Raw genomic sequence first — 25,014 nt, forward strand, 5'->3', positions numbered from 1 at the left:
ATCTCTAGATGGAGAGCTAATAAGCATGGTAAGCTTTTGCATCAGTTGTCCTTCTGTGTCAATGTTTCATGTCTTCATGTCTCTTTTCCCTTTGTAGGCATTGCCCCGAAGAAGGCTCTTCCTTAAGTGTTAATCAACCTCCTCGTAACCATTGTTTCGACTCAAGACATGATCTGAAGGGGCATTTATCGAAGCCTGCTTTGGCAAGCAATTCCACAGGGTTTTCAAGGAAGAGGACAAGGTCTAGCTTCAAGATAGATTATGAGAGTATTCGGGATAGTCCCCGAGATAACCCTTAGACCGCACATCCCCAAGATAGTGAGCCTATATTGATTGAGGACGAGGAAGTAGAGTTTCCTATTATGGAGTCAACAAGATGTGAGTCTTCCACTCTAGCGCAAGGAAAATATGTTGCAAGGGATGATCATGTGGGGTCATCCGTCCCTCAGATTTCTGAGCATGACATAACATTTCTATCAGAGCTTTTGATCCTGCATTTCCCCCAAGTTGGCCCCTCGACAAGTGCTGGTAAACATTGAGTCGCGATTGAGGTGCTGGAATGAGTGAACCTTCTGGATCATTTGTGGGAGGATGTCTTGTGAGTGAAAGAGTTGTTCGGACCGCTAGAAAAGGAAAAGGCAGACAACTAATCCAATGTCAGTCTTATGAACGACATACTTCATTGTACCCTTCGGGTATGTCTTGGGATTTCACTCTCTTCCCCTTCTGCTATAACTGTTTCATAGTTTTACGATTGAGGATGTGTTTTATTTTTGTTTTAGGATAATTTGGTTTCTACCTAGATTAGGAAGAGGTTCTTACTCCATGAGAAAATAATGGCGAGGCCGAAGGAAAATATCAGGGCTTAGAAATCTAAGTTCAGGATGTCACCTGTAGAGAAAAAGACTTATGAGCTTTTGGCTAGGCTGGCCAAGGAAGAGTTAAGCAAGGTGAAATGGAGATAGAGAAGCAAAATTCCATTCACTTCTAGAGTGTACAACACCTAGAGGCATTACTTGTTCGGATGGAGGCACATTCGAGCCAATTGGTTAATAAGCATGCAAAGCTTGTTGATGAGTTTAACCAGGACAATGTGTGGGGGAGATAAATTGAACAGGATCTCAGATCTTGGAGGATTCTACCAAATCGTTTAAGGCTGAAAAGGAGAGGCTACAAGGCGATAGGGACAAGATAATGCGGGACATTGACAGACTAAAGGTGTACTCTGAAATTACTCAGAATAATGTCTTCCTAGAATACAGGTTGTCAACATTAGAGGGTGTGTAACACCCCGGAAACTTTTGAAGTATTTCAGTGTAAAGCCCCGTAAATTTCGAAAGTGAATTCAAGGTTTCGTGGTGCCGGAGTAGGCTTACGTGTTTGAGGATGGTATAAAATATTCACTGCGAGCTTGCGAGCCACGGTTCGGACTTTTTAGGTTGAACAATGCATCGGAAAGTAAAGAAAATTTTTTGGCGAAAAAGCGCGTTTATGCGGTCCATTATGCGACCGCATAATCACTCTACGGGCCGCATAATGGCCGCAGAAGTGAGTAGGAGAAGGCTAGTCTGGGGGCAATTATGCGGTCGACTATGCGACCGCATAACTGTTATGCGGTGCATTATGCGGTCGCATAAAAGTTATGCGGACTGCATACACGGACAGCTTTTTGATCATTTTGGTCTATAATTATGCAACCGATATGCGGTCGCATATGCAACCGCAGAACCTGTTCCAGAGCTCCATTTTTGAGTTTTTAAAACCCGACCCTACTTCGTTTAATACACGCTTTGGGTCATTTTTGAGCAAAAATCTGATGTTTTAGAGAGAAGGGGGAGTGTTTTAGAGAGAGAAAAACCCTAGACTAATTATTCATCAAGTCTTGCTCAAATCTTGGAAGATTAATAAGGAAAACCCACAAGTTCTTCATCTAAGAGGTAAGGTTCCATACCCTAGTTTTCAATTTTGAATTTGGGTAGAAGATGGTTGATTAGGAGTATGATTCATGGGTATGAGATTATTATTTATACATGCATGTACCAATAAGAATTGTGGGAAGATTGTTGAGCTGAAATAAGTAAGGATTAGGTTGTGGAGTGAAGGAAATCTTGTAGGAGAACCTTGTGGTTAAAATTACACACCTAGTGTCTGATAAAATGCTCAAATGAGCTGAGACCATGAATATGTTCCTAACTATGGTTCAATTTTGTTATGTCTCAAAATAGATCGAGATTTCTAAGAATTCCGGATCATTCTAGAGTTAAGGAAGCTCGATTGAGGTATGTTGGCTAAACTTTCTCTCTTGGAATTGAATTCCATAATGTTTCCTTAAGTTTCAAAGTATGGGTTATGTATTAAAAGGTTATGGCTTTGAGTAGTGTTTTAATGAAAGATAGTATGCCAAATTATGTGAGAAAATCTCAATATTCTTAAGACTCTTAATTGCTCATATGTGTACCTAAATTCTTGATTTGAAAATGTCTTATTGTTGATAATCTATAAAGATGGTTGGAAGTGAAATAAGTTAATTTGGGATATAGAGTATGGCCAACGTTCCAAGAATTTAAGTTATGATTGTGTCTAGTAGTGCAAATAATTTGAGAAGATGCGATAAAGAATGTGAAATGAGCCTCGACTCAATTGTTTAAAAATGACTTCGAAGATAGAGTTGTCTAAAATTTTTTGTACTAAATTCATGCCCATTAGTGGCTGCTTTAACTAATTCTTTGATTTATAAATATATCCAGTGTGATTCGAGTTCTATATACTCATGTGTTAAAATTATACATTGTCATTTTTGGGGAAGAGTATTGCAAGAGTAAATGGTGTATTGACTGTTTATGATTTTTCATGTGTGTTTCCATTGTTGGTTGGTATGCCTCATTCTTTGGGAAGAAACCATTTGTGTTTGAAGTTTCCATTTTAAATGGATTTGAAGTATACAATTTATGAAATATCCTATATGTTGATACTTGATGGTGATCTTTAAACTTGAAAGAGGTGAAAGTGTGGAATATGAAATACGGCCATCGTGCCAGGAATAAAGAATCTTATGAATGGCCTAATGAGCCAAGGAAATATTGTCGTTGTGAATGACTGAAATTACTAATGAGAATTTATACAATGTGAAAGATGTTGAGGTGAGTACAATTGTGTTTATGGTATTTCTATTTGCAAATCAAATCAAAATTATTTTTGGGAGCATCATTAGCAATACCGAGGAAGGGTGGGTCATAAGGCTCGCACCTGAAACTACACGTGCCGGTGTAGGGGTGGATTGGGATTATTCCCCTTATTTGGGATGAAATTAGAATCTTTGGAAATTGTGATATTATTCCCCTTAATTGGGATGAAACTGGAACCTTTGTGGATTGAAAAAGTCAACCCACACGGCAGATGTGGGAAGGCGGCCTAGCTGATCGGGTGGAGATCAGACGCCATATTGCGCATATGGTGGTACTACTCTTGGTAACAACTTTCTTTCGCATCACATGTCAAACCACATTGTTCATGGGGAGATGGACTAGCCGATCGGGCGTGATCGGACTCCGTGATAACAAAGACAGTGGTATATCGGTGCTAATGATCTTCCAACCAAAATTATATATGAAGTTCGTATTTTGAAAATTATTATGTTTTAACTGGACGTTTGGATATTGTTGATTGTGACTTGCTATTTCTATGTGTTGCCTTTTCTTATATGGGTATTCTATTTTGAAAGAGGATTTTTAGCTATACATACTAGTGCTATTCGACAGTACTAATGTCCCTTTTGCCGGGGGCACTGCATCTTTAATGGATGCAGGTGGTTCTTCAGCAGGCGGCATTGATCAGTGATAGCAGTACACTCTTTTCAGCTGATTTGGTGAGCCCCACTTAATTTCGGGGTCATGTATCTTTTGTTTCTCATGTACTGTATTTTGAGGTATAGTCGGGGCCTTGTTGCCGGTAGTTCCATATTACTCTTCTATTGTACTTAGGCTCCGTAGACAGGTTATGGGTTATGGTTGATGTCGGGAATTGAACTAGAAATGTTGGTACTTGGAAATTATGTTTTTATTAATTCTATAAACTCGTAATGTTTTGGAAGTTATGAATGAATCTACTAATGGAAATAAAAAAGGAAGTCGTTAATAAAATCTTCTCAGTGATTGATTAATGGAGTACATCTTCTCTTTATTCATGGATGAGTTTGGGTAGAAGGAAGTCTAATAGGCTTGCCCGGCCGGGTTCTCTCGGTTGAGCGCCGGTCGCGCTCCTTGAGTTTGGGGCGTGACAGGGTGTCTATGTAGGAATCCATGACTTGGAGGAAAAAATTGAGAAGGTGATACAGATGATAGAGATAGTCCAGCATGCTATGGATTTGTCTTCTCCAGAGAAGAATTTTCAGAAAGGGATGCCCTTCAAAACCTTACCAAAGAGGAGGTTGAAGAGTAGCGTACTGAGTCATACCCTTTCCCTTCTGTTCCTCAGGTTGATCCATATCCTTCTGCTCCGCCGCCTCTTGGCCCGATAAGTGAAGTGACATGATAAGTGCAGTGACCATTGTCGGGTGTTGTTTAGAAGTCTTTTATTTTTCTTCTTTTTTTCTTTTGTCTTTGGCTAGCTGTGGGCATTGTGGATAACTTCTTTTGTAATCTGTTGGAACTTTTGATTATTGAAAAACGTTAACATGTACTTTTATCTATGCTTTTTATAAATATTTTGTAAAGATGTTTCCAATTAGGATAATTTGAATGCCTCCTTGTTAATTTTGAATTTTTTATCCGAAGAAGGTTTTTATTGCTCCCGTAAATATTATTCTGGTGAGCGAGTGTGGTGCTTGAACATCCTGGGATATCTTGGCCTCGGGTATGCAGCATTGCTTGACACGTTTGGACCACATGTTTTATGGTTGTTCGCTTTCTAGAAGCTTCCTAGAAGCATCTTAAAAGTGGGAATTTCCTTAAGCAAGAAAATCGATTTATTTTTGACACCCCCATTTTGGATCCGTAACGCCAAACATCGTATCCATTTAATATATGAGACATATGTCAAGATCCAATTGCGAACCACATCTTCAGTCTTACCGAGGTAATGATGACTTTTCCTTTTAAAAAGAGTGGATCTTCCTATATTTTACTCACTACCTAAACCTTCGTTCTCTTTCTGGCAACAACAAAAGATTTTGCCTTCTCTACTTTAAGAAGTGTTTCGATACTTCCCTCTAAACTTCTTAACTTTCAACAATGAACTCTAGCAGTTGAAACTCCTCGGAAGAGCGACCCTCCTCCATTTCTACTTCATTCACCATGGAAGATACCTCTGATGTTGCCGACATTGAGATAATGGTGGTTCTTGATGCATCTCCTCCAGCGAAGAAGAGGAAGACCATCAAGAAGTTTAACTTATCTTCCCTACCAAAGCAGATAGTTTCAGACATCATACCGAATGTGTCTAAAAAGGACAACAATTGTAATGTTAGGGGGAATACCAATAAACATAAGGGCTATCGAAGTTCCCCCTGTGCTCATATATCCCTCTCTCATCACCCAGGATATCCTTTCCCGGGTGCGAGAAGTCTACTGATGGAACGAGAGAGAAGATCTCGTCCTTCAAATTTCCTGCTAGGGTAAGAGGCTCACTAGTCATAGCCCCCACCATTATTTCATCTATTCATAGAACTTTACCATGGGATTTAAATTTTCGATTGATAAAGATATTGCTGAAATCCGTGTTCAGTACAAAGTAAACCTAGCCCATGTCGGTCTCCAAGTTTGGAGGCTAGTTATCTGCCTTCGTCACTTGGATTCGAAGGCTATGTATCCTTTACTTTTTGACATCTTCTCCACCTTTGTTCTACTAAAGTCTACTGTGAGGGAAGAATCAACATGACTCATCAGGACTTGAGACCCTGATACCTGATTATGGTAATGACTATGATCCAAGATGGTGCAAGAAGTATCTGGTGGTTCAAATCAGGTTCTTCTTTTAGAATGAGAAAATCTGGTTCCGGGAGAAATAGAACCTTAATCGAGAAAAAGATCGCACATCCTAGGATCGAAGGGAGTAGTCCCTACGCCACTTTCCAAGCCGTTCAGGGAAACACTTTTGAAGAACCTGCCTAACTCAACCTTGTTTTGGTCAAATCTGAGGAGGAAGATCCTCAAACTATCGCTCTGCCCATGGAGGAAGCGACAAGCGTAATTCTAGAAGAATGGTTGTGGCTTTCCCAATATGTTCTATCTTGGGTAAAAGTGTTAGAGCTTTCTCAGGACCTTGAGTCTTTACCTTCCCAAGCGAATCCTTTCACACAAGAGGAGGTCCAGCAGAGGGCACTATAGAAATAACAACCTCAATTCTGGAGGGTTCTGATGCTCTCACTACCGGTACTAGTGAACAACAGGTTGTCACTTACTCGGTGCCCAGTGAGGTCAATCTTTTCAAAGATCTCAAGCACATCGCTACCCAACTCATTGAGTTGGTGGGTTCTAAGGGATGGGAGAAGATGGGTACCATGGATTCGGAGGTATTGGTGACCCAAATAGCTTAATGTCAATTCACTTTATAACGGGTGGAACTCCTAAGATCTATTTGATCATCTCATTATGCTCGTTGACCTATTATTGTAAGGCTAGAGTTAAATTCTGTAACTCAACATTTTTGGGCATACCTGAACCTCTGGCTTTAGTATTATTTTTAAATCCCCCTGTTGTTATATTACATAGTATAGAGTTGGGGGGTCTCCATGTCGATATGCACCCTCAGATGTTAGGTAGGCATTGCAACATTTGACCCCATGTCAGGATCCTCAATGCCTCTCTGATTTGGGTGTTCAACTGATACTGCTGCATCATAAAACCTTTTACCTTCTCCTCCAACCTGCATCGTTCATTACCCCTAATAGTAGATCTTACAGGGGAGTTTTTCCTTGAACGGGATGCCGAGGTCTTGGTTAACTAATTATTTGGGGTTCGTATTTCTCCAATTTTTTCCGCTAGTTGGATGGCTTCCACGGCTTGGCTGTAGATCATAAACATGACGTTTCTTTGAATAAATAATCGACAAGTGAGAATAGCAAATATTAAAATGAAGCAGTGTGACTTTGGATCAAACGTTCAATTGCTAGGGGCCCACGAAGGGTGCCGAACTATTTAACACCAAAAACTAATTTTAACACTATCATAGACCAAAATCCTATCGGAGCCGTGACGACGCCTAACACGGCTTGCTAGGCAAGCCGACATTCAATAAACATAAACAAACTTAAATAACAGTGATAAATAATCTCAACATCGGAATAATCATAAATAAATAAAGTCCATAGCAATAATACAACTAGGACAATCCCAAGATCTGGTGTCGATGAGTACATGAGTGCTAAAGAATTAAAATACAGTGTCTGATCTCAAAATATAGTATTGTCTAAAATATAGAACAACAATAACATAAACTATGAGAAAGGGGACTTCAAGGCCTACCAATGACAAATAGCAGCTACCTCAAAATTTCCAAGAACTGTTGCCACTCCTAAGCAATCACCTCTCTCAACAGCACCTGCATCTGTACATAAAGTGCAGAGTGTAGTATGAGTACAACCGATCCCATGTACTCAATAAGTAGCAAACGTAACCTCGAGCTGAAAGCAGTGACGATCTCGGCAAGGTCCAATGCTCATTTTCAATAATCAATTACAACAATAACGGTTAAATAACGGCAAAAGAAAAGTAGCTCAAGTAATATTAAATTTAACCTTTTACAAATAGAAGGAAAATAAGCATACTTTTTAAGAATAGCAGTTAAGGCATAAATTCTTCACATAAGTCATCTAAACATTATTTTATCAATTTAATTGTGATTCCAAGTTTAATACATCAAATAGAGACGCCAAGTACCAATAAGCATGAGGGAAGAAATACAACATAGTACATGCCTGACAAGTATAAATGCCAAAATTAATAATATCGCAGATAAATCACCAAGTATATCAAATCTCAGTACATGTATGGTACCTGGCATAGTTACCCTTCAATCATCACACTCAACAACACTCAGCACTGTATGGGTGCCTATCACAAGTCAATCACCAAGCACATATGTGACCATGTACATGCGCTCACGATTAATACCTAATTCCAGAAGGGCAGGTTCTTGCCCCAGCGCTGATTAGATCTAAGTCAACGATCAATATCGCTTAGTCCAACGTGGGGCCTCGTGCACGTGTCACCTCATAATCAATACCACTTAGCCCAATGTGGGGCCTGGCGTATGCATAACCTCATTATTAGTATCAAATCGGCTTTATGGTCCACGATCAGTCATCAACCGCTCTAAGTTTTAAATATTCATATCTCGCGGTACTAAGCTCAAACTATGTCACACATATAAGAGCATCGACAACATGTGTGATATAATATACAAATATACATCATGATTGAGAATATGACTACGATTAAGGCAACCAGCTCAATCTAGCAAGAATAGCCCTATCATGTCTCAAACAGATAAGCACATATCCTAGACATGATTTCTAATATGAATAATAGCTCACGTAGTCATACAAGTGAAGAAAACACGAAAATAAAGGATCATGATAGTAAAATAAGGCACATAATAGCCTAGGGTCTACCCGGATCATGAGTAACCTTGATGTACGCATATAAGCTAGTCACCTAGCACGTACGTCACCCCAAACATACCTCAAATATCATAGCCAACGGAAAAACTACCCTCATACGAAGTTTAGACATGTTACTTACCTCAAAGTGCGTGAATCATTACTCCAAAAACACTTCCCATGCAAACCGACCTCCAAACGGCTCGAATCTAGTCGAATAGCACACCACGATGTCAAATAATGCAAAAGGAAAAAATATTGGAGCATAAAGGCTCAATATTTTATCAAAAACACAAAGTCAAAAAAATGACAACCCGAGCCCACTTTCTGAAACCTGACAAAAGTTATAAATCCCGATCAACTATTCCAACATGAGTCCAAATATATAAGTTTCATCTAAATCCGACTTCAAATCAGTGTTCAAATTTTAAATATTCACTGTCCAAAACGTTTTACAAAAATCTCAATTTTCTCCTTTGGATTTCATCAAGCAAAAGCCAAAATCAAGGATAGATTCACAAATATAATCAAATCTAAGTTAATAACACTTACCCAATCCAAGTGGGTGAAAATCGCCTAAATCATCTCCCCAATCCGAGCTCCAATCTTAAAAAATGATAAAATAAGCCAAATCCTTGATCAAAACATATTCTGCCATGCGATTATCTCTTTTGCGGCCAAAATGTCGCTTATGTGACACTACATCAGTGGAAATCCCTCACTGATGCGGAACCCACTTAGATCCTCGACCTTACGCTTATCCGCATCCACTCCTGTTGACAACCCTTCGCACCTGTACACTCGTTTCTACGCTAACTCCTCTGCTGATACGAACTTTTAGCTCCCCAGCCAACTCCGCTTCTGCGATCTCACGTTCGCTTCTTTGGACTCGCACCTACAGACCAAACCTTGTTGGTGCGATCACACTAGACCAGAACTGCCATCCAACTTCAAAATATTTCTAAACTCATCCGAAGAACACTCGAGGTCCCCTGGACCCCGTCTAATCACTCCAACAAGTCCTAATACCTTTCTAAAACCTATCCAAAGGATCATTCAGAATCACGAATCGTCGATCAAGAACAATCCCTTATGTTCATGAATTACCAACTTCAAACCAAGTGCCTGATTCAAGCCTAAACAATCCAAAATGCAATGGTCCTCTGATGTGGCTATGTTGAAATAGATTACAATCCATGAAAGACACAAAGTGAAATACAACCTTACAAAAGAATATGAAGAGCACACAATGAATGATCTCAAAATGATATATGTAATCAGATGTTCTCCAAGTAAACCAGAGTAGGTATTTAGAGCCTAGGGGGAATGTAGTTGTTCAGAGATCCTAGCCTACATGGTGAGTATATAGTTAGTGGGGTGGTAAGATCTTCATCAATGTTAACCGTAACAGCATAATAGACGGGACCACGATCTTAGGAAGATTCCGGCTTTAGCGAAGCTTGATGCTGAAAGTGTTTAGCCTGCCCCGAGTGCATGCTTTCTAGTCACCCTTATTTTGGATTCAAATAGATGGCCCCGATCACGGTTCCGCTGCTACCCATGTTTTCGTCTCCTGTGCTCATGGTCTGGCATAGCCTTAAAAGTGAAGGGCGAGGTCCTGAACCACTTCCACTACGCGTCACAATTTCATTGTGCCACTCAGTAAGACCAAATTTTACCAATACAGTAGTTACTAATAAGTAATCTCCATGTAATACACTATTGCAGTATGTGAAAATTTTGCTATATACGTTATTTTGTTTGATCTCATATCTTAAGGCATATTGCGATGAAAGCAATTAAAGAAAAAAATATATAAATTCCAAAATCAAAAACTCAAATGAAAAAAAAAATTGAACCAAAACGAATTTATTTTGGATACGATCGATTTACTTTATGAAACGAAATATCAAAAAAGCAAATACAATTTATAAAACCCAAACCAAATGATTGAATACACACCCTACATATCGACGATCATGAATATCTTATTGTATCATTCCTAGTCAATATTGTTTCTTCCATGTGCGAGTTGCTATGTATTTTCGAAGAAACAAACTCAGTTGACGATGTTTCGGGATGTTAGCCCAGGCTTATATGTATTCGTAAAAATTGGTCTTACCATGTGGTTCAACCGAGTAGTGATACGTAGCAAGAGCGGTTCGGTACCTATAAGCACAAAAGCCAGAAGTGGAAGAGATGAAGAAACACGACAGGGAACGACCATGTACATGATGTGTACAGAACGATCATTTGTTATACCATAATGGTTACGACTAACCAGAATTTCGCTCTCCACTAACCACGTGCATGATGTATAGGATAGAAACTTAAAATGATCACGTCCCACTTAGGTTATAAATACTATACATTATTCACTTGTAGAATACATATTAGACTACACAAAATACACTTTACATAGCCTTCTGAAAAGTTATCATTTCAAAAATATTCATGAAGAATCGTAATTCGTTCTTGTGTAGCTGTATCAAAGGCTGACGCACAACAAGAATTTCTTTACTCCATTCTTAATTCTGCCTTACTTATTATTGTTGCTTTTTATTTCATTAAAGACAATTTGGATAAATCCGTTTACTAGTGGCCTTAAAATATAAATTCCATTATTTATTCTAAAATTAGTTTTTGGGTTAAACAGTTTGCACCCACTGTTGGGCCCTAGCAATTGAGCATTTGTTTTTGGTTAAAATATTTACATATAATAATCCAAAAACAGGAATCAAACGTTTACAATTTGTCCAACAACCAAATGTAAAATATGCAAAGTTATAGCTAGCTACAATATAAAATCTAGTTACTACAGTAGATAGAATAGTCAAATACCAAGATAAGGTGGTGAGTGTATCCACATGCCAAGCGCAAAACCGTTATGTAGCACCTCCAAAGCTCTCACCGAGCATCAAATTTTGCATTCCAAATGACAAAGCATCTGTGAATCTCCATGCAACACCAACAAGTTCTGGGAATGACCAAATAAGCTATGTCTGAGTATTGCCATCCAACCTGCAATTAACAGTATAGAAACTGATGTGCCTCTCTCCCCTATATCATTGGATTCGTCCCAGAAACACACATGAGGATTGCTTCTATCTTCTGGATCAAGGGATGAACCAAGAGATTACTGTTGGAACCTGTACATAAGCACCATTCCTGCATCGACAACAATGAATATGCACTGCAACAACACCTCCAGACTGGGCATGTTAGCACACCAATACCAATGGTTAATGTCATTACAATGTACCTATGAACAATAGCATATCACAGCATATGTATAACCATTGCATTCTAGCTTAAGTACCCACACATCTAGAATATGATATAATGACCAGAAGCTAGGCACCACCAGAATGAGCATGATAACATGCTAATACCACTGAAAAATGGCCTCAGCATTATACTGTTGCATTCACGATATTCCACCAATGATGTTATCTTGTTCTGCACTGAGGGATTTTGTCTATTGATCCAGATTTGAAGTTTCAGCATTCACTGATTAAGATCATTAAATTGTCATAGTGGTCTCGTCTTCAGATGTGAGAGAAAAACTGCTTGAAGGTCTTAGTAGTAGCTTGTGAGGTTTTGTTGTAGCCTTTTTTATACCTGCTTGTCTTGTCAATTCTGTATATTGTTAAAGCACCCCCAGGCTGAGCATGATTATATTATAATACCATTGCGAGGTATTTTAACAACACTCAGAAGTTTACAAGAGAGCAGCATGTTCAAGCATTGCATCAAGTGTTGTGTCAATCAATCAGTATCCTTTCTTTTTGCTTACCTTTGTTGTAGCATCTGTAATGCCTGCTTGCCTTGCCAAATTCTGTCTGCTGTCAAATCACCCCCAGTTTGAGCATGATCACATGCTAATACCACTGGGGAGTGATGTTCCAACACACAGAAACTATTGTCTTCCAGCACACACAACCATCACACCAGTTGAAGCAATGTAAAACTGGAGTGATCTTCCAGCACACACAACCATCAGTCCAGCTTAAACAATGTGAAATAATGTTATGGTCGTTAATCTTGAGCCTTTCTTTTTGTTACTCTAATCCTAAGATTAGGCATTTGAGCTTTGTCTAGATTAATTAATCTCTTTCCTGTACTTGGTAAATCAGATAATGAGTGAAATGATATTATACCTGCAACAGAAAAAGCCAGGTTAGCTAAATAATCTACTACCATATTTTCTTCTCTTAGTACATGTTAAAATATCACATTGTATTGATCCTTCAATCCCTTTATCTTCTTTAATTCTATCCCAATGCACCAGGGTGGATCCCACTCCCCATCAATTATCCTTTTCATAATCAAAGAGTCAGTCTCAATAATGAGAGGGTGAAGTTGTTGCTCTACACAGTGAGCTAATCCTTTACTAATTGCTTTAGCTTCATCCACAATATTGGTTGTGTTATTAATTTCTTTAGCTTTAGCATAATATCTCATGTTCCACCTCTTCCCTTGCCTCTAACATTTTTCTCCATAGATGTAAACCTTTTCTAAATTGAACTACTGTAGGTATATCTTTCTTACAGTACTTGTTCCACATGTAGTTTGACCATAGTGACTTTGATTTTCTAAACATCTAGCATAGCTTGGCAAATAGAGCTTTAGATACATCAAACAGTTACCTAAAACCTATGCCACCTTCCTCTTTTGGTAGGCATAAGTTAAGCCATTTTGTCCAGTGCCGACTTCTTCGTTCTTCTTTGTTACTCCAAACAAATATAGCAAAGGTCTTGTGCAAGTGTTCCAACACATTTTTAGGGGGATCCAGTACTAATGGTATATGTGTTGGGATACTTTGAAGAACACTAGTTATAAGAATTCCCTTACCATCATAAGATAGTAGCTTTCCTTTCCACAGGAATGCAGCCTTGCTTTCACCTTCTTGATCACCTCATTATAATAATCCTTCCTCCTTCTTGTATAGAAAATAGGACATCCTAGGTAAGTAAATGGCATCTCACCTTTTTGAAAACCAGTATTTGCACCTACAGAGGAGACAATAGATCCTGCTATCTTAGCATGCATATAGTATGAACTCTTTGTCTTGTTAATAAGCTGTCCAGAGGTTTGTTTATACTGTGCGAGGACATAAACTACCTTCTTTAGAGAGTAAGGATCAGTAGATGCAAAGACGATTGTATCATCAGCATAATCCAAATGGTTCAATTGATCTGTCCACTTTGGCACCCAAATCCTTTGAAGTTGTTATCTTCAAGTAACATATTCAATGATCTCGATAGTACCTCAGCTGATATTATTAATAAAGCTAGAGATAAAGGATCGCCTTGTTTGATACCTCTTGTTGACTTGAAAAAATCCGAGGCTTGGCCATTAACATTCACTGAATACCAATTGCTTGATATCAGATTCCATATCATGTTAATGAAGTGCTCGGCAAATCCCATCTTTCTCAACACATGAAGTAAGTATTTCCATGACACCCTATCATAAGCCTTGTCCATATCCAATTTGATGACAACATTGGCAGGTTTCCCCCTCAATCTTATATCTGTTACAATTTCTTGTGTAAGCAGGATATTCTCAAATATACTCCTTCCTTTGACAAATCTAGAGGAGATCAAAGAAGGTAGAATCTTCTCTAATCTAACATGCATTACCCTTGAGATCACCTTGTTTATGAAATTACTTAGACTTATTGGTCTTAAGTCTCAGAATGTATGAACCAACTACTTCTTTGGTATTAGTACCAGATTAGTGTGAGTAACTGATTTTGGAAGTGAGGCCCCATTGTAAAAACTCTATAGCATGTTAACCATGTCTTCACATACTATATCCCAGCACTCTTGATAAAACACTCCAGTGAAACCATCAGGTCCACTTGCAATGTCTCCACTTAGAGCAAAGACTGCTCCCTTAACCTCCTCTATAGTTGGCATTCTACATAGTTCCATGATTTTATCCAGAGATACTATAGCAGGAACATTATTCAGAAGATCAAAGTTTGATGGATCACTTTAATGACTAAACTATTTTTGGAGGGTTAGTTTGGCTTTGGTAAGGTTTGAGATGGATTTGGTACACTTATTAGTCTCATTTTTTAAAGCTCAAGTTACTAGAGTTGATCAAGGTTTGACTTTTGAGTATACGGTCTCGTATTGGTGATTTGATTTTTCCAATATGTTCATATGGTGATTTTGAACTTGGGCGTATGTTCGGATTTGTATTTGGAGGCTCCTGGTAGGTTTTAGCCATATTTGTCGGAAGTTGGCAATTTGAAGGTTTGGAGAGTTTATAGGTTTGATCGGGAGTTGACTTTGGTATTATCGGACTCTGATTGTAGTTTAGGAACCTTGGATAGGCTCATTTGGTTTACTAGGACTCATGTGCAAAGTTTGGTTGGAATCTGAAATAGTTAGGCATGTTTCTAACGTGTTTGGTGAAGTTTGAAGTTTGGAAGTCAAGAGCTGAATATTTATCATTGTTTTCTTGGTTTTGATGTTAGTTGTGGCATTTTGAGCCTTTGGATAAGGTATTAGGACTTGATGTTATGATTGGACGAGGTCCCAAGTGGCTTGGGTGTGCTTCGGAATGATTCCAGAGCATTTTGGTGTCATTTGGCAGTTCAGGTTCTAGTGAATTGCACCTCAGGAAGTCTAAGTGCCGGTGCGCAGTGGCTGAGTCGCATTTTTGAAGTTGATGTTGTATGGAGATTGGCCACATCTGCAGAAGAGGGAGCACAAGGTCAAGGTCGAAGCTGCGGATTATTTGGATGCAGATGAGATAATCAGGCCTAGAGTTGGGAGTCCGCATATGCTGACCTTGTTACGCATATGCGAGGGCGTGCATGCAAGGAATATGCGCACTTGTGATGTCGCAGATGTAGTAAATGCATCGCAGATACGGTGAATATCCAGTAAATGAAATCTCGCATGTGCGAGAGATTTGTTGCAGAAGCGGCGTTGCATAAGTGATATTTTTAGCCACAGATGCGGAATCACTAGAAGACTTCATATATTTCGAGGGTAAGCTCATTTTCATTATTTTGAGTTTTGGAGTTCGGTAAGACACAATTTTTGAGGAGATTTTTATTACTATTTGTGGGTAAGTAACTTTTACATAGATATCTTGAATCCCCGTGGATTTATACACTTTAATCGTCCAATTTTAAAGAGAAAATTGGGTTTTTGTCTACAACTAAGGGGGTGAATTGTTTTGGGATTTGAGTGTTGATTTGGACTTGGTTTTGGAATCTAATTACATATTTGGACTCGTAGGGTTCTAGGTAGTTGGTATATACCCCTTGATGCGGGTTTTGACCATGTGGGCCCGGATTGACTTTTGTTGACTTTTAGGGATTTGATAAAAAATTAAAGATTTATTTTTTGTAGTTGATTTACATAGCATTATTTAACGCTATTGAGTTATATTTGACTAGATTCAAGGTATTTGGATGTTGATTTGAAAGGATAAGTTGTTTGGAAGGTTTAAGTTATTACCGGATAGAGGGGAGTCTCTTATCTATCCTTGTAAGAGAAAATTCTCCCCATAGGTGATTTGCTTGCTATTTGCTACTTGATTTAGGTGCTTCGTATATATATGGTGACGAACGTATATGGGTGTGTAGGTTTTGACCACAGTCAGTTAGAGTTAGGCTTATATTATACCTTGTTGAAACTTTGTGAATTGTTATCCATGTTTTATTGATTCTTTGAGAACATGATGAATCTTAATCATGATTAGCGACTATGCTAGAATTATGACTTGTTGAATTGAATCTGACGGACATCTTTCACCGTATTAGGCTTTCTACTTTAACCATATTTATGTAATTATCGTACTTGACTTATGATTTAGTGATTATTAACCCTATTGCATGTTGAATACTATGATCGGACTTAAGAATATTAAATTAACAAATTGAATTATTTTGGAAAGTTGAATTACATGATTATCCATAGCTAACTTTTATCTATGTTGATGCTCATCTGCATTTTTATTATTATGTTCGGTGCGTCTTTATTACATCATCTCATATGCATATACATGAGTTGGAGAGTTGGATATTGAGGAGCATTAAGGATTTTGGCACTAAGCACAGAACGGATATTGATTATGGACTTCAGTATGATTAGTGGATCAGGTTGCATGCTGCAACAGTGATTGAATATGCATCCGTCCCTCCGGAGTCAAGTGATTGCCCATATTACTTTGGGCCCTGTGAGCGTAGGTACCCAGATTGGTGCTAGTTTGGACACTTGGCTAGTGTCGGGCATATGGATTGGTACTGTGAGGTATTGAAATTTGATCATGAGCATACACATGAATTCTAGTTTCATGAACTCTCTTTCATACATATTGTTCGGTTTACACCGTGAATTTAGAAGAAATTGAATAATATAATATTACATTGTGTTTCATTTACCTAACAAGCATGTTAAAATATCTGATAGTATTGTGCCTTGTCCTTGTATCCGTTTAATGATATTCAGTCTTATCTATTGCTTTATCTTATATTTTTACTTGCTTATTATATTGTTAGTAAGTGTCAATGTCGACCCCTCATTACTACTTCTTCGATGCTAGACTTGATACTTACTAACTACCGTGGTTTTGTACTTATACTATATTATTGCACATTTGCGCAGATTCAAAGGCCGGTACCAGTCATACCCATCATGTTACATAGAGCTTGCTTTGGAGACTTCGTAGTGAGCTGCATTTTTGTCCAATCCGTAGAACATGGAGTCCCCCTCCCGGATTATCTATTTGTGCCTTTTGTTTCTTTCAGACAGATATTGCTATATCGTTAGACACAGTTTACTCTTATAATTAGATGTTCGTGATGTTGTGACACCAGATTATGGGTATTTCTAGATAGTTTTGGTTGTGTTTAGATCCAGTCTCAGATATTTGTATCTTTATATTAGTTTTGAGACTTCCACTTTTATATTTACATCATATCTTGTAAATAACTTAATAACTTGGTTTATGTATTGTTAATGGGTTTTGACTTGCCTAGCAAGCAGGTTAGGAGCCATCGCGGCCTTTGGTGGAATTTTTGGATCATGACATTCTAAGCCATAATTATAAGTCATCGTGTAGTCACAGAATCAATGAAACATGGATAACAAATTTCATAGTCCAAACAAGGCATAATCATAAGCCAAACTCTACCGGATATGGTCACAACCTAGTTACGCATATACGTGGCTCAAAAATCAAATGACAAGTAGCAAATAGATCACATTTAGGGAGAATTCCATCTTACAAGGATAGACAAGAGACATACCTCCGCCTAGTAATACCTTCAACCTTCCAAGACTGCTTTTCATTTCAAATTCATCTCTGAACGACTCGAATCTAGTCACATGTTACTCAAATGATTCAAATAATATCATAGAAGTCAATCCCATGTAATAAAACTTCAATCTTTAATTAAATCCCAAAAAGTCAACAAAAGTCAACTCGAGCCCACACGATCAAAAACTAAGTATTGGGATACATCCCGACTATCCATAAACTCATGGGTCTAAATATATAATTAGATTAAAAATCCGAGTCCAAATCGACCCTCATAATCTCAAAATACACCCTCTTAAGTTGTAAACAACAGCCCCAACTATTTCTTTAAAATTCTATATTTTAAGTGTAGAAATCTATGGTGAATTAAGATATATAATAAAATCCAAATAGAAATTACTTACCCTCAAAGTAGTAGTGAAAACCTCTTTCAAAATCACCTCTTCCTAAGCTCCAAAACTCAATTATTCTATTTGCATTAGGAAAGAAAGAACCAAAGTATCAGCAATGTTTTTGTTCTTTCTGGTAGAATTGAGCAATTCAGTAAGCCACTCCAAGCCTTCCCAGCCTGCGTCCTTCAAATATTCCACCAGAATTTTGTCTTGTCCGATCGCCCTACCCCTACTCTTCTTCGGCATAGCCTCCTCAACCTTCTCAATCTTAATACTCCTACAAAACCTGAAATCTCGTTGGCTTTATGAGTTCTCCAACTCCTCGATCACAATGCCCATGTCCCTATCCTCGTTCAGGAGTTTATGGAAGTATGTCTACCACTTGCGCCTAATACATGCCTCTTCCACCGATACCTTGCCTTCTTCTCTTTGATGAACCTCATTTGGTCCAGGTCCCGAGCTTTCTTCTCTCTTGCCTTGGCTAACCTGTACTGTTTCTTGTCACTGCCTGTGCCCCCAAGTTCCCCATACAAGCGCTCAAAGGATGCAGTCTTAGCTGATGTGACCGCTAATCTCGCCTTTTTTTTTGCCTTTTGATAGTGCTCCATATTCGTCCTCTTCTCTTTCACGTTGGCGCTCTCCATTAGCTTCATAAACGCGGCTTTCTTGGCTTTCACTTTTACTTAGACCTCTCCATTCCATCACCAGTCCCCTTTGTTACCTCTGAAGTGTCCCTTCATGACCCCTAGCACCTCCCTAGAAGCTTCTCTAATATAGCCCGATGTCGTGGTCCACATACTACTTGTATTCCCACTACTCCTCTAAGCCCCCAAAGCCAACAACTTCTCCCCTAACTCTTGAGCTTTGTCCTTAGTCAAGACTCCCCACTTGATCTTGGGTTGACCATTCACTACTCTCCTCTTCCTTACTTTCTTAATCTCCAAGTCCATTACCAAGAGCCTATCTTGTGTCGAAAGCCATTAACTCGGTAAAACCTTGTAATCAGTGCATAGACCTCTATCCCTCATCCTGCAGAGAAGATAATCAATCTGGGTCTTGGCCACTATACTCCGGAACATGAAAAAGTGGTCCTCCTTCTTCTGAAAACACGAGTTAGCTACCACCAGATCAAAAGCCTTAGCACAATCCAGGAGCAAAGTACCACCCTCGTTCCTAACTCCAAAATTGAACCCATCGTGCACATCGTCATACCCCCAGCCTTCTCTCCAATATGGCCTTTAAAATCACCTCTTATGAAAAGATTCTTGGTGTGCGGAATAACTCGCAACACCTCATCCAAATTTAATAAATCCCCCAAAACTAGTAATACAGAATCATGAGCTTTACAATAGGACTACAAGTTTGATAATATAAAAATATTGTCTGAATAATAATAAAAGTAATAGAAATGGAAAGAGACACCAAGATCTGCGGATGGGATGAAAATCTACCTCGTCTCTCGGCAACTCAGCAAAAGGTCCAGCACTGCTCTCAACAAGGCCTACACCTGGATCTGTACAATTCAATGCAGAGTATAGTATGAGTACAACTAACCCCATGTACTCTATAAGTATTATAACTAACCTCGGAGAGGAAGTCGCAAGAATCATCAATGATACTCACGTGATATAATATGTACAAGTCATGAATATACATACGAATACACATTAACAATGCCAAAGTCGATGCCTAGTTGTAGGTAAAGTTCATGGTTCACATAGAGATGATATGCACGAACGTTTAATAGGATACCATGGTAGCATATAGAGGAGATATGCGAAAAAAGGCAAGTCAAATCACATAGAGAAGATATGTACTGTGTCATTTCTTTAAAAGAAATGACATATAGAGAAGATATGCAATAAGAGGCATGTATACAAGTACAGAGCTAGCATATAGAGGAGATATGTTGTATAAGTCATGCGTACACCCGAGCAATTTGCATATAAAGAAGATATACAAAGACCTAACATTGTTCAGTTTTCCATGACCGCGTGTACGTCATTAAGGAAAAACGTGAGAGGAATACCTTAGGAGGGTGGATCATTATCCACATGCTGCACGGATAACTTACGTGCCATAACAACAGCACAGACAACCCATGTGCCACAATCAACTCAACTCGCTCGGACAACTGACGTGCTGTCAAACCGGTCCACAATACAAAATTATATACAAGAGTAGATGAGTAAAAGAAAATTAAATCAAGTACTCATGGACTCATAAAATAACATGCTAAAGTGCATGCATATACAAAGTGCACAATTACAGCTCAAATTAGGCGGATACACCTTAAAACAACAGTTATCATGTTTGAACAGGAGAATAACTTTCACATAAAATCAAACATGATTCACGAAGTCACATAGTCATACAACATGTAAGTCATGATAGTAAGTATCACAAATATTCAAAACAAGGTATAATATAGCCTAAATACTATCCCGAACATGAATAATACCAGGTGCACGTACATAGGCTCAATCCCTCGCATTTACGCTACCCTTAACACGTAGCCAACACCAATAACTTAGGAAACTAGTGCCTCAACTAAGTTTACACAAGATACTTACCCCAAACAAGCCAAGTCAATACTTCAAAAATGCCTTCACAGGCGAATCGACTACCGAACGACTCGAATCTAGCCAAAAATAACTCAGTAACATAAAATAAAGTCAAAGGAAACAACCCCAAATAATAAAGCTTCAAAATTTATACAACTATACAAAGTCAACTAAAAAGGGCCCGGTAAAACTCACAAATCCCGAACAATTATTTCAATACAAGTCTAAATAAACAAGTTTCTTTCAAAACCGACTCCAAATCTCTTTCAAATCTCAAATTTTCATCTTCAAAATTCTAACACAAAACCCCCCCAAAATTCCACTATCAAAATCCATCATCTATGTGTAAAAACCCATGGAAAAATAAGATATATCAACAAAATCGGATAGAAGTTACTTACCCTCCAAAGTGTAGTTAAAATCGCCTAAATAATCTGCCCAATCTGAGCTCTCAATCTCAAAATATGGTAAAATAGGCCAAACCCCTTGATTTAACACCACTACCCAGTGATCATCGCATTTGTAGACAATTTGCTCGCTTCTGTGAGCTCACTCCTGCAGAAAAAGGCTTGCATCTACGAGTTCACTTAAAATTCCTGACCATCTGCTTCTGCAGACACCCTTCTGCATCTGCGGGCGCGCACCTGCGCATGGACTCTAGCATCTGCGAGCTCGCAAATGCGCACAAATCACACACTTGTGGACTTCCAGTCCTAGTCTTTAGTTCCGCTTCTACACTGCCCCTTTCATATATGCGGCCTCACATATGTGGTCTCGCACCTGTGCACCAAATTTGTAGGTTCGCCACACCAGCACCAGGTTTGCCATCAAACACCAAAATGCTCCGAAATCCATCTGAAACACCCCCGAGACCCTTGGGACCTCGTGCATTCATACCAACAAGTCCTAATATCTTCTCCAAACCTAATAAAAGGATTAAAAAAGTGAAATTAACATCAAAAACACGAATCGTCGATCAAGATCCATCTCTTAAATTCATGAACTTCTACCGTCAAATCAAGCGTCCGATTCAAGCCTAACCATTCCGGAATGAATCCAAATTTTGCACAAAAATTTTAAATGACAAAATGGACCTATACAAATTCTCCGAACAACAATCCGAGTCCAATAGCCTCAAGGTCAACTCCCGGTCAAACTTATAAACTTTTCAAACCTGAAAATTTCCAACTTTCGACAATTAAAGCCAAATTCACCTAGGAACCTCCAAATCCAAATACGGGCATACTCCTAAGTCCAAAATCACCATACAAACCTATTGGAACAATCAAAACACAAATCCGAAGTCATTTACACAAAAGTCAAATCTTGGTTAACTCTTACAACTTAAACTTTCAAAATGAGACGAAGTGTCTCAATTCATTCCATAACCTTTCCGAAATCAATCCCAACCATCCCTGCAAATCACCAAACATCAAATACATATATGAAGAATATCAAATAGGGAAATGTGGCTAAAATAAATAAAATAACTAGTAGGGTCGTTACACAGACTAAATACTTTTGGTGTCGAACTCCGCTAAACCCAGAACCTTCCTTAGATTGTGGTCCTCATATGTTATGCTATTGTTGTTACCACTGACGAGGATCTCGCCACTCTACTAACCATATACTCAAGCGTGTAGGCTAGAAACTCGGAACAATCACGTTCCGTTTAGGCTATAAATATCATATTTTATTTTACTTGAAGGACGTCACCTAATTATATATAACATTTATTGATCATTCATAGTGTACTCTTCATATTATTTTGCAAGATTATCTTTCACTTTCTGTCTTTCAAGGATTGTAATCCATTTCAACATAGCCACATCATAGGCCGATGATAAGTAAGATTTCTTTTATGATTAAATTCGATTTCATTTTATTTATTACTATTGTTCTTCATTTCAGTATACGCACTTTGTATAAATCACTTTGCTAGTGGACTTAAAATTAAATTCAATTATTTATTCTAAAATTAATTTTTGGGTTAAACAACTACAAACTACACTAGACCATAAATTTATCTAGATTTTAAGTGATTTCTGGAAAAATATGTCTGACTTCTCAAAATAAACTAATTTTGGAAGCTTGATCAAAATGCTTTAAGAAAAAGATCATTATTTTATTTTATTTTTCAGTTTGATGCCTTCTATATTTTCAAGCAAAGCATGAAGGATGGCGATGAAACCATCGGAATGATCTTTCGATCAGCCATTATTCCCATAAACTTAAAATTTTGGTCGGCCGAGACATTGTTCCTTGAACCACCCATCTGCAAATGTAAATTAATATACTATTTTTTAGCCACAAATATTATTATTCAGGCTTTCTCTAGATATGTAAAAAAAATTAATGAAATTTATATCTTGTTTCAATAGCATAAATGACAAGAGGGGTTGCTCTAGTGGTAAGCAACCTCCACTTCCAACTAAGAGGTTGTGAGTTCGAGTCACCCCAAGAGCAAGGTGAGGAGTTCTCGGAGGGAAGGATGTCAAGGGTCTATCGGAAACAGTCTCTCTACCCCAGGGTAGGGGTAAGGTCTGCGTACACACTATCCTCCCCAGATCCCACTAATGGGATTATTCTGGATTGTTGTTGTTGTTGTTGTTGTTTCAATAGCATAAATGTGACCCTCTCCTCCGCTCATCCTCTGATTTTTTGCTTTTCTCATTAGTTCTCTCAATCAAAAGACCAAAGAAATTGAAATCACCTTTAGTTACTACTTCATAGATGAATTCCCAAAAGCCTCAGTTCACAATGCTAAAATCAGAGCTTACACTTGAAAACTTTTTTAGCTTTGATCGACCCCCACCCCACCATCGCCACTTACCAGTCGATAAGTGGCGGTGCAATCTTAGGCTAAGGGGTGTCAATTTACACCCTTTCGACGAAAAATTACACTATACAAAAAATTATTTTTATGTATATATTCTATATGTTGAATCACCTTAATGTTTTTGTGTATTTACTACTTTATATTTTGACACCCGTGAGTAAAATATTTCGCTCTGCTACTGCAGACGACAACCTCAACCCACCCCTAAACTCTACTATTTAAATATAATATACGTTATTTATACACCCCATATACATTATGTATATATATACTGGATAATGTTTGTAACAGTGTACTGCAAATTAATTTCTAGTTTAAGCAATTCTTTGCATAAATGTCTCTCCTCATCTCCCCTCCCTGCATTTCTAGCAAGCGCAACCAAATCCGCTTTATTCAGGCTCGGCGAAAGATGAGTTGAGTCGTGTTTGAACAATATTTATTAAACTTTTTCATATTTACATAATGTTGATGCTCAATTTTGCCCTTATATTTTTATAAAGTATTTCTAGGTATTTTTTAAAAATTATTTTTCATACTTTTGTCAAATTATCATTTCAAGAGTTCAATGCAAATAATTCTTATCTTTTTTTAGCTTTTAAATTAAATCTTTTTGCATTCTAATTGGCAAATATTTATTAGTTGCTTCTTTAAAATTATTTTCGGGTGACTAATTATTCAAAATTAATTATTTATACACACATTTATATTTTATAATATTTTTCTTTATTTTACATAATTATATTTGTATTTTTATATTATTTGCCTATTCTTTGCAATAATAGCCACTATTTTTCCAATAATTATTTTTATTATACTATTTAGGTCAAAATAACTCTTTTATATATTTTCCAAACTATATTCTATTATTTTGAAAGTATTAAATTCAAAACAAAATTTTTATATAATTTTATAATCATTTTTGTAATTATTTTTATTAATTTTCGTATTTTAAAATTTTCAACCCAAATTAGGCTAGAAAACCGAACCAAAACAGGCCCAAATCCTTGGCCCAACGACCCCTGACCCAAAAACCAAATGAACCCTTAGTAAAACCCGGTCGGGACCTGTTTAATTGACCCGCCCCGCCTCTTTTCAAATCTTAGACGTTGCTCTCAAATGATCAACGGCCCATAAGCAACCCCTCTATTTTAATAACCCAAAACCTCTAACCCTAATCCCATACCCTTATCTCTGCTTCCCTCATATGCTCTCATTCTCTCTTCTCCCTCCTGAAACCCTAGTCACCGTATCCCTAAACCTTCTCCGAATTCGACTACCTCATGGATTCACTATGTGATTCGCTTACCTTATTCGTGATGCTTCGCCATTATGTAC

At 38.0% G+C, this 25,014-nt stretch overlaps 1 protein-coding gene and 1 long non-coding RNA gene across 2 annotated transcripts; both read right to left on the reverse strand.

Moving 5' to 3' along the window:
• Positions 1–7,263: 7,263 nt before the first annotated feature.
• On the reverse strand, positions 7,264–10,843 carry LOC117281172 (uncharacterized). The gene is made up of 3 exons (XR_004511789.2): positions 9,149–10,843; positions 8,739–8,805; positions 7,264–7,542 (listed from the first exon to the last, which is right to left on the reverse strand). It is a non-coding gene; the product is annotated as an uncharacterized lncRNA (long non-coding RNA).
• A 1,885-nt stretch (positions 10,844–12,728) lies between these two features.
• On the reverse strand, positions 12,729–18,920 carry LOC138893794 (uncharacterized). Its single transcript, XM_070178458.1, has 7 exons — positions 18,691–18,920; positions 18,289–18,353; positions 14,413–14,552; positions 13,973–14,253; positions 13,451–13,817; positions 12,885–13,081; positions 12,729–12,756 (listed from the first exon to the last, which is right to left on the reverse strand). The coding sequence occupies exons 1-7, from the start codon at positions 18,918–18,920 to the stop codon at positions 12,729–12,731; spliced, it is 1,308 nt and encodes a 435-aa protein (XP_070034559.1).
• Positions 18,921–25,014: the final 6,094 nt, after the last annotated feature.

The sequence above is a fragment of the Nicotiana tomentosiformis genome, chromosome 6 (genome assembly GCF_000390325.3).
Source record: "Nicotiana tomentosiformis chromosome 6, ASM39032v3, whole genome shotgun sequence".
NCBI lineage: Eukaryota > Viridiplantae > Streptophyta > Magnoliopsida > Solanales > Solanaceae > Nicotiana > Nicotiana tomentosiformis.